Below are 11,871 nucleotides of genomic sequence, written 5' to 3'. Positions count from 1 at the left end.
TTTACTTTCTGTTTCTTTAATTGATTCTAGTTAACCATTACTCCTTACACTTTCTTTTTCTTCTCATTTTGATCTGTTCTTCTTTTATATGTTTGGAAGTGATTTCAATTCCTCATGAATATAGTCTAAATTAATTTTTGGTTGCTTTTATTTTTTGGCACGCCCTTTGTCGTGGTAATTCTACAATTCTGCTTAGCTTTGGCCTAAGTCCTATATTTAGTATTAAAAGATCCACTTACTGATTGTTTGGATAGTTGTTACCCATTGTATTGCATGTATTGTTATCTCTAAATATATTTAGTGTTAAATATTATTTGTTTTGTGTTATAAAGTACTTTATGGTTTCTACTAGAATAACGTTGTGCATCGCGATCGCGACGGGCCTCTCGCGAACACGATGAAGGCCTGTCCAGTGTTTTAAAACAGAATCCAAACACGGGTTTAAACCATTTCTTCAATATTTTCAAGAACCAAAAGGGTAGAGGCGATTTCCAAGAGTCATTTTCTTTCCCAAAGTATTGGTAAGTGATTCTAAACCATTTTCTTTCAATTTCCCATTTCATTTCTTGAATTATCAACCTAAAATCTAATGTTTTCATGGTAGAATTATGAGTTAGGGTAGAAAATAGTATTTCGAAAATTTGGAAATTTAGACCTCAATTTGAGGTCGGATTCCAAAACCAATTATATATTCGGGCTCGGGGATGAATGGGTAAATGAATTTTGGTCCGAACCTCGAGGTTTACCAAACATGTAGATAAAAAGAAAAGTGCTTATAAATTAGTTTGACCAGCTTATAAGCTTAGCCAAACACCCTCTTAGTGTGAAGACTTTTTCCTCTCGTTTTAATACTCCATATAGATATAGATTTCTTAACACTATTTAATTAACAAAAATAAAAGAAAAATGCACGGTTAACGTGAAATCCTATTCCCACCAGGAAAGGGCAAAAATAGGCGGCATGCATAAATAGAAAAGAAACAAAGCGTTAATACTGAGTTTGCTTCACTTCAAATTCACCTCCCCCTTTCCATTAAAAGATAAAACCATAAAACCCTAGCAACAGCCGTTCGATTGCACAAACAATAGTTCAACACCAACATCAGTTAGATATCATAATGCCTAATTACTTTCCCCACGATGTCATCATTGATATACTCACAAGACTTTCTGTGAAATCACTTTTAAGGTTCAAAAGCGTTTGCAAATTATGGCATTCTCTAATTGAAGATGGTCAATTCATAAAGCAGCATTATGAAACTCGCAAAAGTGACAAAAATTGTGAAAAGTACTTTATGGTTTCTACTAGAATAACGTTGGCTAAAGGCTTCTACTACTACACGATGGATCCCCCACTTCAACATGATTCCAGTGTCTCTCTTGTTGATCCTCCAATTGCAACCAATCATGAGTGGCGATCATGTGGAATAACTTATCACTCATCTAATGGTATGCTTCTTCTAATTTACCCTAATGACACAATCATTCTTTGGAATCCGGCCATTAGAGAATCAAGAAAAATCCGTTGTCCAGTTCTTAGGCCGCAATTCCCTGGTATTTATAATTTTTGCTACTTTCCTTCTATCGACGGTTACAAAATATTTAGACTAGGACGTAAATCTGATTCCGATTATGACAAGGAGGTTCATGTATTTTCAACAAAAGATAACTCGTGGAAATCGATAGGTCGGTTTCCTCCAAATTATTTATTTGCTGGGGACGTCGTTATATCACATGGGATTGTTTATATATTGGCGAGGAAGGATTTAATTAATGGTCGTAGTGACATTATTATAGTACGTTTTTGTTTAGAGAAGGAACAATTTCAGGAGGAATTATTGTGTCCATATCCATTTGACTGGACAGACAGTACTACACATTTGTTTGCTCTAGAGGAAAACCTTAGTTTGACTGATTGTGACCGAATGCAAAATTATGAAGTTTGGCACTATATGAAAACGAATGGATTAAGCTATTCATGGAGTAAGATATTCGCAATTAAATTAACTTGGGTTCCTTCGTTGTTGATTCCTGTGAGCTTTATGAAGGATGGAGACATGTTGTTTCTGAGGAAAGACTCCGAATTCGTGGTTTACAATTCAAGAATACATAAATTCGAAGAAGTTAATGTTGCTGGGATTGAAAAACGACTTTACTTCAGAAGGGTTGTAACATATGTGGAAACTTTGTTCTCTCCTAATTCCTAACCGCTCTATAGGTTTACACCAAAGGTATATACTGGATACTTTGGATGTTTACTTTCTGTTTCTTTAATTGATTCTAGTTAACCATTCCTCCTTACACTTTCTTTTTCTTCTCATTTTGATCTGTTCTTCTTTTATATGTTTGGAAGTGATTTAAATTCCTCATGAATATGGTCTAAATTAATTTTTGGTTGCTTTTATTTTTTGGCACGCCCTTTGTCGTGGTAATTCTACAATTCTGCCTAGCTTTGGCCTAAGTCCTATATTTAGTGTTAAAAGATCCACTTACTGATTGTTTGGATAGTTGTTACCCATTGTATTGCATGTATTGTTATCTCTAAACAATATTTGTTTTGTGTCATAAAACAATAAAATAGGAAGAAGAGTATTGTAGCGAAAAGTAGAGAGATAATTCTTATTGATTTACGATGAATTACAACGGAATAGTTACCTTCTATTTATAGAGGAATAGTGACCTAGTCACAAAGTAACAAACTCTCAAATCTCTCTGAAAGATAGACATTCACTATAAATAAAATACAATTTGTAACACCCCCCTTGTATGTCTATTTAACATATAATGTGCCTCATTAAAATCTCAACTAAAATAAAACCCAGTGGAAACAAATTCTAGTGAAGGAAAAAGAGTACACGCATCTAACAATACGTCTTTTAGTTTCCCCGTTAAAAAACGTTGCAAGAAAAACCCAGTGGGACGAAATCTTGTAAGGAAAAAAGAGTACGTCGTGTATTAACTCCCCCTGATGAGACAATCAATTCACATCTTTGAGCCTTCACATTCCCATCTTGTGCACTATTGTTGCGGCCAAATGCACACGCAAGTATATGCGGTCGTCAAGTAATAAAGTGACTAAAAGTCGGATGTCGAACCCACGAGGATTTGTGATTAACTATTAACTAAATTAGACTATCATAATTACTTAAACAAGGATTAAATCCAAAAGTAGTGATGCTAAAGTAATTAAACTAAAAATAAAATAACTAATGAACTTTAAACAGAGGAAGAGCAGATTTTTATGTTATCAATGTGATGAAAACGATCTAGGGTTATGGATTATCTAACATTCCTATTATATTCTTCAATTGATTTGACTAACTAATTTATCTAATTTATTAGTTAATAGGGTTAATATTTCTCATAAGAATCTGTCGAGTTCTTACTCGCCTATTCAACCTAACCTAACGCTTATATGTCTATGGAATTAGAACTAATAAGAATACATTTATAATTCTTGTAAATCAACCATGCAAGGCAATTAGGTATATGTCTATCCTAACCGCGAATCCGTTCCCCGATGCCCAGGTTCAAGAACTTGCTCTATTCAATCTTATCTACAATCTAGAATTTGAGTTTAATTCTAGATTCGTAGATAGTATTCAATTGATGATCAAGCAATTAAATAATTAAACGCAAGATTGAATAAATAAACCAGTATGATAAATCAAGAAAGCAAAATCAATATCCGAATAACAATAATCATGAAAGAACCACAACCCTAGAATGTGAAGTTTAGCTCCACATAGATATTGTAGCCAAACAACAATTCATACAAAGAAACATAAAAATTATTAGGTTTGGTGGAATAAAATATGAAACCCGGCCTCCACGGCGGCTCTGTGCTCTTCCTTTGTCAAAAATTACTCTGAAAAATGTCTCTCCTCAAAAGTGAGTTTAAAGACTACTTATATGAGATAGGGTTAGCACGGGGCGAAATAATACAAGCCTACATCGAAACAACCTTTTTAGGTTAGCTCGTTCACTCTCTCATGCGCACGCGAGAGTGAACGAGCGAAGTTCTTCTCTTTTTCTTTTCCTTCTAGGTCTCTCATGAACTTCCATGCCTTTTTGTCATAATCTGCTATTTTTCTCAAGCTTTTCCTCAGCTAGCTTGTTCACTCTCTCGTGTGCACACGAGAGTGAACGAGCAAAGTCCTTCTTTTGTCTTATGGTCCCGAATCAACTTCGTTTGCTCACATTTTGTCCAACTTGCTCCTACACATAAGAATGCATGTAATGAGCATAATTCACTACAAAAACTGTGATGACCCAAAAGGTCATGTTATGTTTTAGAACTCGATTTTGCGCTTTTAAGCCCTAAAAATCTCATTTTTACCCTCCTTGATTTTCGTGCACAGTCCGGGCATGTTTCCGGAAAGCTTTTATGTTGAAAACTAATGAAAATAAGAACTTTTTACCTTAAAAGTTGACTTTAGTTGACTTCGGTCAACAATTTTGGTAAACAGGCCCGGGTCCGTATTTTGACGGTCCCTGTGGGTCCTTATCGAATTATGGGACCTGGGCGTATGCCCGGAATCGAATCCGGAGGTTCCTAGCTTGAGTTATGAATTTTTTTTATGAAAATTAAAAGTCTGAAAAATTAATTATTTTTAAGAATTGATTGATATTTGGCGTAGTGAGTATCGGGTCTGTATTTTGGTTCCGGAGCCCGGTACAGGTTCATTATGATATTTAAGACTTGTCTGTGAAATTTTGTGAGAAACGGAGTTGATTTGACGTGATTCGGACGCCCAGTTGAGAAAATAAAAATTTTAAAGAGTTCTTGAGAATTTCATTTGATTTGGTGCTAAATTCGTAGTTCTAGGTGTTATTTTGGCGTTTTGATCACGCGAGCAGGTCCGTATGATATTTTTAGACTTGTGTGCATGTTTGGTTTGGAGTCCCGAGGGCTCGAGTGAGTTTCGGATAGGCTACGGGATGTTTCAGACTTAGAATTTCTGTTGTTTTGCTGTTGCTGGTGCACTGGTATTTTGTGGTTCGCGATCGCGAAGCAACTCTCACGATCGTGAAGTGTAAACTAGGCTGGGAGGTAATTTCTTCTTTGCGAACGCGAAGCATTGGGGGTCGTACACTTCGCGAACGCGATAGGTTAAGGGACCTGGGGGAGGGGGTCATGTTCTTCTACGCGAACGCATCCAATGGGTCGTGAACGTGAAGGCTTGGGGGAGCTACCTTACGCGTACGCGTAGAAAGCCTCGCGAACGCGAAGGTCCTAGGCCGTTGTGCATCGCGACCGCGACAGGCCTCTCGCGAACGCGATGAAGGCATGTCCAGTGTTTTAAAACAGAATCAAAATACGGGTTTAAACCATTTCTTCAACATTTTTCAAGAACCAAACGGGTAGAGGCGATTTCCAAGAGTCATTTTCTTCCCCAAAGTGTTGGTAAGTGATTCTAAACCATTTTCTTTCAATTTTCCATTTCATTTCTTGAATTATCAACCTAAAATCTAAAGTTTTCATGGTAGAATTAGTGGTTAGGGTAGAAACTAGGATTTCAGAAATTTGGGGATTTAGACCTCAATTTGAGGTTGGATTCCAAAACTAATTATATATTCGGGCTCGAGGATGAATGGGTAAATGGATTTTGGTCCGAACCTCGGGTTTTGACCAAGCGGGCCCGGGGTCAATTTTTTGACTTTTTGGAGAAAAATTTGAGAAATCTGTAATTATTCATTAAAGTTGATTCCTTTAGCAATATTTGATATTATTGAGTTAATAGATACGAGTGGTTTGGAGGTGAATTCCAAAGAAAAAGCTGTGATTGAGAATTAAGTGTCCTTCGGAGCGAGGTAAGTGTCGTGTCTAACTTTGGCTTGATGGAATAGGTATTATGTGTTTATTTGCTACATGTTTGGTTGTTAAATACGATGTATAGGTGAGGTGACGAGCATCTATCCGTCATTGTCAAGTCATAGCATGTGAGTGAAATTCTATTCTTGTCTATTTTGTAGCCTTAAATTCTACTATCCATGCTTAGCGGGTTATTTGAAATGTTGGGAGACTTATATCTGGTTTCACTGAGATTTGGTAACTTTCGAATATTGATTCAAAGATGAGGTTACATTGTGCTATTGATTATGGGTAAAATACTAGTTTCCTTGTGATACTCCTTTCTATCCGTTGTTATTGATTCTGTGATTTGTGAGGAGGAGTGTAAAGCACGAAAGGTGATGTCGTGCATGCATTATTTATATTGTGAGGAAGAGTGTAAAAGCACGAAGGGTGATGCCGTGTATATTATGAGAGGTTTAATACACGAAGGGTGATGTTGTGTCGTTCTATTTATTTATTTGGTGAGGTTGAGAGTAAAAGCACGAAGGGTGATGCCGTGCTGTTCTATTTATTTATTTGGTGAGGTTGAGAGTAAAAGCACGAAGGGTGATGTCGTGTAGTTTTCCTTTGATGTTTTATTTGCTCAATTCGTTTAAGGAATTTTAGTTTAATTCTGTCTTTTCATTATTCTCACTATTTATACTGTATTTCCCCCCACTGTATGTCCCCTTCCCAATATTTCTACATTATTTCTTTATTTATTGTTGTTGCCACTAGCATGATTATATTGTTCAGGTTATATGTGGGTGTCTTGTCCTAGCCTTGTCACTACTTTGCCGAGGTTAGGCTCGACACTTACCAGTACATGGGGTCGGTTGTACTGATGCTGCACTCTGCACTTTCTGTGCAGATTTTGATACCGGCTCAGGTTGATCGAGATTTTGCTATTGGTCCGCTGTCCGGAGACACAAGGTAGATCTGTCGGCGTTCATAGACCTTGAAGTCCCCGTCAATCCTTTATGTCTTACTGTTTTCCTTCATTCAGACAGTTGTATTTCTTTCAGACTATTACTTGTAGTAAGTTCTAAGATGCTCGTGAATTGTAACTCCAGATTCGGGTGGTAGTGATTAATATAATTTTGTAATATTCCGCACTAATTATATTTCATCTTAGTTAATTATTGTTATTTACTGAATGGAAATAAGGAATTGGTTTAATGATTCTCTAACGTTGGCTTGCCTAGCAAGTGAAATATTAGGCATCATCACGGTCCCGTTGGTGGGGATTACGGGTCGTGACAAAAACTCATGTAACCTATTGTACCCACACAAGTTATGAGATGAAAGTACACCAAAAATATGCATTTTTGGTCGTTTATCAACCATCTTCAAAAGATCGTTGGTAGAGATTTGATAAACAAATCAGCTATATTAACTTGAATTGATATGGCACCTTGAAATCATCTTGATAAATATGTAATGTCTTCATATAATTTCGTGGAATGGCTTTTTCAATATCTACAAAGAAGTAAAAATTCTCGCTATCACATTATCATGCTTATAGTTATAGCAAGATATATATGTGCACAAATTGCACTTAGAATGTGGTACTTCATGACCAAGAATTGTATATGCTTTAAGTGATTTAAATCCTTCAGATATTGTCATATAAGTTAAGTCATATAAGCCATATAAATAGACTTTAGATGGATATCAAGTTCTCATGCCATGCTAGACATATAACATAAATAAAAGTAATTGCACACACCATTGACTTTATACTTTCAAGTATTTGAATTGCAGGTCCAAAACTATATGTCTTTCATATGAAACAAGATCTACTTGAATTATTTCTCTAGACTTAAGATCCTCATATTTAGCGTTATCATAGATGTAATCGATGAACATTTTATATCGATTCCAACCTCTTTTTTTCATAAAGACATAATATAGAGATCTTTTCATTCACATTTTCAAGTACGTGAACCTCTCTTGAGATTTTATGAAGTGTTATGTCGTATGATCTTCTAGATCACTTGCCTCCTTATTATGATCATTTGCTCATCTTCTTTATTAAAAATTTTATTTGAAACCAATTTGTTTATATCTTTAAGCATACAATAAACTTTGTCCTTCTAGAACTTATTCTAATAGGGGCATTTACAATGAAAATATAATTACTTTCTTTGGGTCAACAAATGTGTCTGGCGTGATTTGCTATATATTGCAGATGGATTATCTTTTTATGAACTTCAAGTTCATATTATCTTATTTGAGGGTCTAGATGTACAAATGATAATTTATTCCATGTAACTTTTTCTCAATTGTTTATCTTGTTTCTCCTTATGTTAAAACTAACTTGCTTCCTCAACTTTGAAAATTCACCTTTGTGTGTTATGGTATTAATCAAAATATATATCGCACATCAATAATAATAAGATGAAATTACTTGGTTCCTGACCCTGGACTATTTGTGAGGGGAGAATGTAGTATACTTTCGTATATAATGTATCACAAACTAATATAAATAACTTTATTCTCATAAGCAATAGTTTAGATATTAAGTTGAGCCACTCAATAAATTATTTTACTAAACTAACTGTCGTGCAAACCAACTTATCAAGATGAACTTTCTTGAATAGAAAATGTTGAAATTATGCTCTAAATTAAATTATTGAGCAAGTTACCTCACAAATACTAGGTTGCAGGTTAATAATAATCGTACATGCAACCATCTCATAGATGCATCGTATATTGTATACATGGCAGGTGAATGGGTCCATATTCACCTTTGATATTTTCAGCATTCATGGGATTCAAACCCAATTTTAATCTACATAATAAAGAACTTTCAAGTTCTTTAATATTTACCCTTGTGAATTCTCTTTTATTGCACATTATACTTAAACTAACATGGCTAAATTAATTATGCCAATTGGATAATTTATCAATATTGATAAACTTCATGTTTATATAGTGACGAGTGCAATTATTAATAAACTTCAAGTTTATTATAATATAAAATTTTATATTAATAAACTTCTACTTTATTGTGGCATTCTTTTATTTGTGTAGTACAAACTGGAGGAAAAAGCATGTAACTTTTTACATACATATTACCTCGCTATAAGTTGTAGTAATAGAAGATATTAAATATTTCCTTTATTTATAGTCTCAATATAACCAATCACTCGAATACTTTAAAAACTCAATAAGTTTCTTTGAGATTTACTACGACACAACACCTTATTGATAATCAATTTTATTTCTCCAAAATAGTATAATTGGCTCTTTTAGAGCTCTCAAGTAATTCTGGACTTCCACATATTCATCAACATCCATACGGTGAATATCTCTTTCAAAGAGAAAGTTATACCATTATGGTCATAGTCAAAATCATTATAGGCAAGATATGTTGCCTAGCTTTCATTACTTTTGCCCTGTAATAATCACATTGCCATAATATTTTGGAATAATCATAATACATACGTGATCAATGATCATTCATGCCATAATAATGAAATTTGTTTATGTTTCATCTCAAACCTCCTTCTAGAGATGAGTGTAGTATATCCACTACCACTAGCAAGTTCGCATTCTTCCAAAACTTAATATGTATTCATAAACCACATGTCATCATATTCATATCATGAATGGACCATAATCATCTATTTGTCCTTTACAAAATCTCATGTCAAATCGATGACAAACATTACTTTCACAGAGTGAAGGATTATTTTGAGAATCCTTATTGTTCTTATTACCACAATGATGACGATTATAGTTTCGTCTTTTGCTACGTCCACATCCATTATTACCGTCATGGTAATAATATCATCTTCTTTCAAACTTATCACATATTGCTACCACATTCTCTTAAGGGAACAAGCATAAAGAAAATTCAATGAGACGAGTTTTCTCTTCTTGTGCTCACAATCATACATGAATTTGATCATGGCAAGATATAAATATTTTACCACTTCGGGTGGTTATACTTTCTTACAAACTCTATTAGAGTTATAATCAAAATTTATTGTCTTTGCATTTATTTAAAATCAAATTATAGAATTTCAAGAATTTAAAAGATAAGCAAGGTAAAATACTTACCTTAAATCCAGAATTTATTCCTGAAGGAAGTTCATAAAATAATTGACAATCATTATGCTCAATATCATATACAAGTTGAGCACCATGCACGTATCCCAAAGCCTGTTGACCAAAGAAGATGCATGGTATAGGAATATCAATGCATTCACACAAGAACCTCATGCAAATTCATATATCTTCTCTCCGTGGGTAGTGTAATACATTAAACACTACAACTAAGTATATCTACAAATTTAAACAACGGCCCTCTACTCAATTGGTTAGAGTCTCGCGTTGATAACGTATTATAAAATAATAAAAGAAGAAAAAGAAGAGTATTGTAGAGAGATAATTCTTATTGATTTAGGATGAATTATAATGGAATAGAACCCTTCTATTTATAGGGAAAAGTGATTTAACCACAAAGCAACAAACTCTAAAGTTTCTCTAAAAGATAGACATTTACGATAAATAAAATACTATTTATAACATTATGATTGTTTATTTAAAACTGATTGTATTGTATTCAGAGGCAGATCTAGAATTTAAAGTTTATGGGTTTCTATCTTAATTTCAAATTAATATACAATAATAACTGGATTCACAATTAGATACTTATAAATATTTAATGAATTCTTAATAGAAATACAATATCTATGCAAAAGTTACTGGCCTGGGAACCCAGTAACAACACTCTAGATCCACCACTGATTGTATTATTAAATCCATTATTTCGAAATAATGAAAAGCCTCATTTTATAAAACAATCAAATCGGTATGGTGGGATTGTTTCCTATTTGCATTTCAATTATGCCCTTACTTATCACTCCACTAGTCTTTTTGTATGCACGCTTCGCGTGTCCCCTATTTAAGTGGATTCAAACTTTATAAAAGTCATATAGATTTTAAAATAACATAAATATTACATTATAAAATCATGTTTAAATTATATAATAAAAATTAATTGAAAAGTAGAAAATTATAAAAATAACGATTGTCAGTCTGATCACGCCCAACTATGCCTTATAAAAAGGACTAAGCGATCGCTGCAAATATAATCCGGTCTAAAAGTCCGGAGTCGAATCTCATAGAGAACGAAGGCTTAGATCCAGTTGTTCAATATCGCTAAGAAACGCAAGTCCAAACAATTTTTTAATTATAAAGATTATAATATTTATTTCTATTTAATTAACTAACAAATCTAAAAAGCAGTAAAACTATCAATTAACAAGTATAATGATTGGAGACAAGATTAAGGAGGTCAAGAATTATGATTTCCCCAATTGTCAGAATTCATCCAGTTGCGACTTCTATAATTTCGCCTAAGTATTCTCTACCCATCGTGAGTACTTCGGGTGTTGTAATTCTCTTCCTATCAACTGTCACAACCCAAAATCAACCGTCGTGATGGCGCCTATCGTGAAATTAGGCCAGCCTCAACTCAACAACCCAACACAGTAAAATAACTTTAAAAATAATGACGGAAGCAGTTAACATTAAAGAAACCTTTTTGAAAACATAATATATCCCAAAGTGCGATGCAATCCAGCCCAAACCCGGGGTGTCACTGAGTACATGAGCGTCTAATTCAGAATACAGTCCACTATAGTGTCTAGAGAAACAACTGAAAATACAACTAATGATAAAGAAGGAGAGTCAAGGCCTGTGAACGCCATGCAGCTACCTTGGTAGTCTCCAAACTCTGAAGCCTCAATCAGCAACCACCGCCGTGACCAAAATCGCTTGGATCAGCACACGAGGTGCATGGAATAACGTGAGTACACCAACTCAGTAAGTAACGAGTCCAAACTTTGGATTGAAAGGTAGTGACGAACTTAACCGGTACAGATAAAATAGAAATAACTATGTAGAAACGTAGGCATGCTTTCAAATTAAATAGGCAGCTCCAAACAGTTTAAGTAAGGAAGGTCTGAACAGTATAAAGAATATAACTCTGCTACCTCTACATGCTAATGCACATGTTGTAT

The 11,871-nt window shown here is 34.3% G+C and overlaps 1 protein-coding gene across 1 annotated transcript; it reads left to right on the top strand.

The window, feature by feature from the left end:
• The first annotated feature begins 1,118 nt into the window (after positions 1–1,118).
• Positions 1,119–2,207, top strand: LOC107776497 (F-box/kelch-repeat protein At3g23880-like). The gene has a single exon (XM_016596403.2). The coding sequence runs from the start codon at positions 1,119–1,121 to the stop codon at positions 2,205–2,207; it is 1,089 nt and encodes a 362-aa protein (XP_016451889.2).
• The last annotated feature ends 9,664 nt before the right edge of the window (positions 2,208–11,871 follow it).

The sequence above is a fragment of the Nicotiana tabacum genome, chromosome 21, assembly GCF_000715075.1.
Source record: "Nicotiana tabacum cultivar K326 chromosome 21, ASM71507v2, whole genome shotgun sequence".
NCBI classification, from domain to species: Eukaryota; Viridiplantae; Streptophyta; class Magnoliopsida; order Solanales; family Solanaceae; genus Nicotiana; species Nicotiana tabacum.
This window is presented reverse-complemented; position numbering and strand designations above follow the sequence as displayed.

Excerpts from the sequence above, each read along its gene's own strand:
- LOC107776497 (XM_016596403.2), top strand. The coding sequence starts at position 1,119 with ATGCCTAATTACTTTCCCCACGATGTCATCATTGATATACTCACAAGA.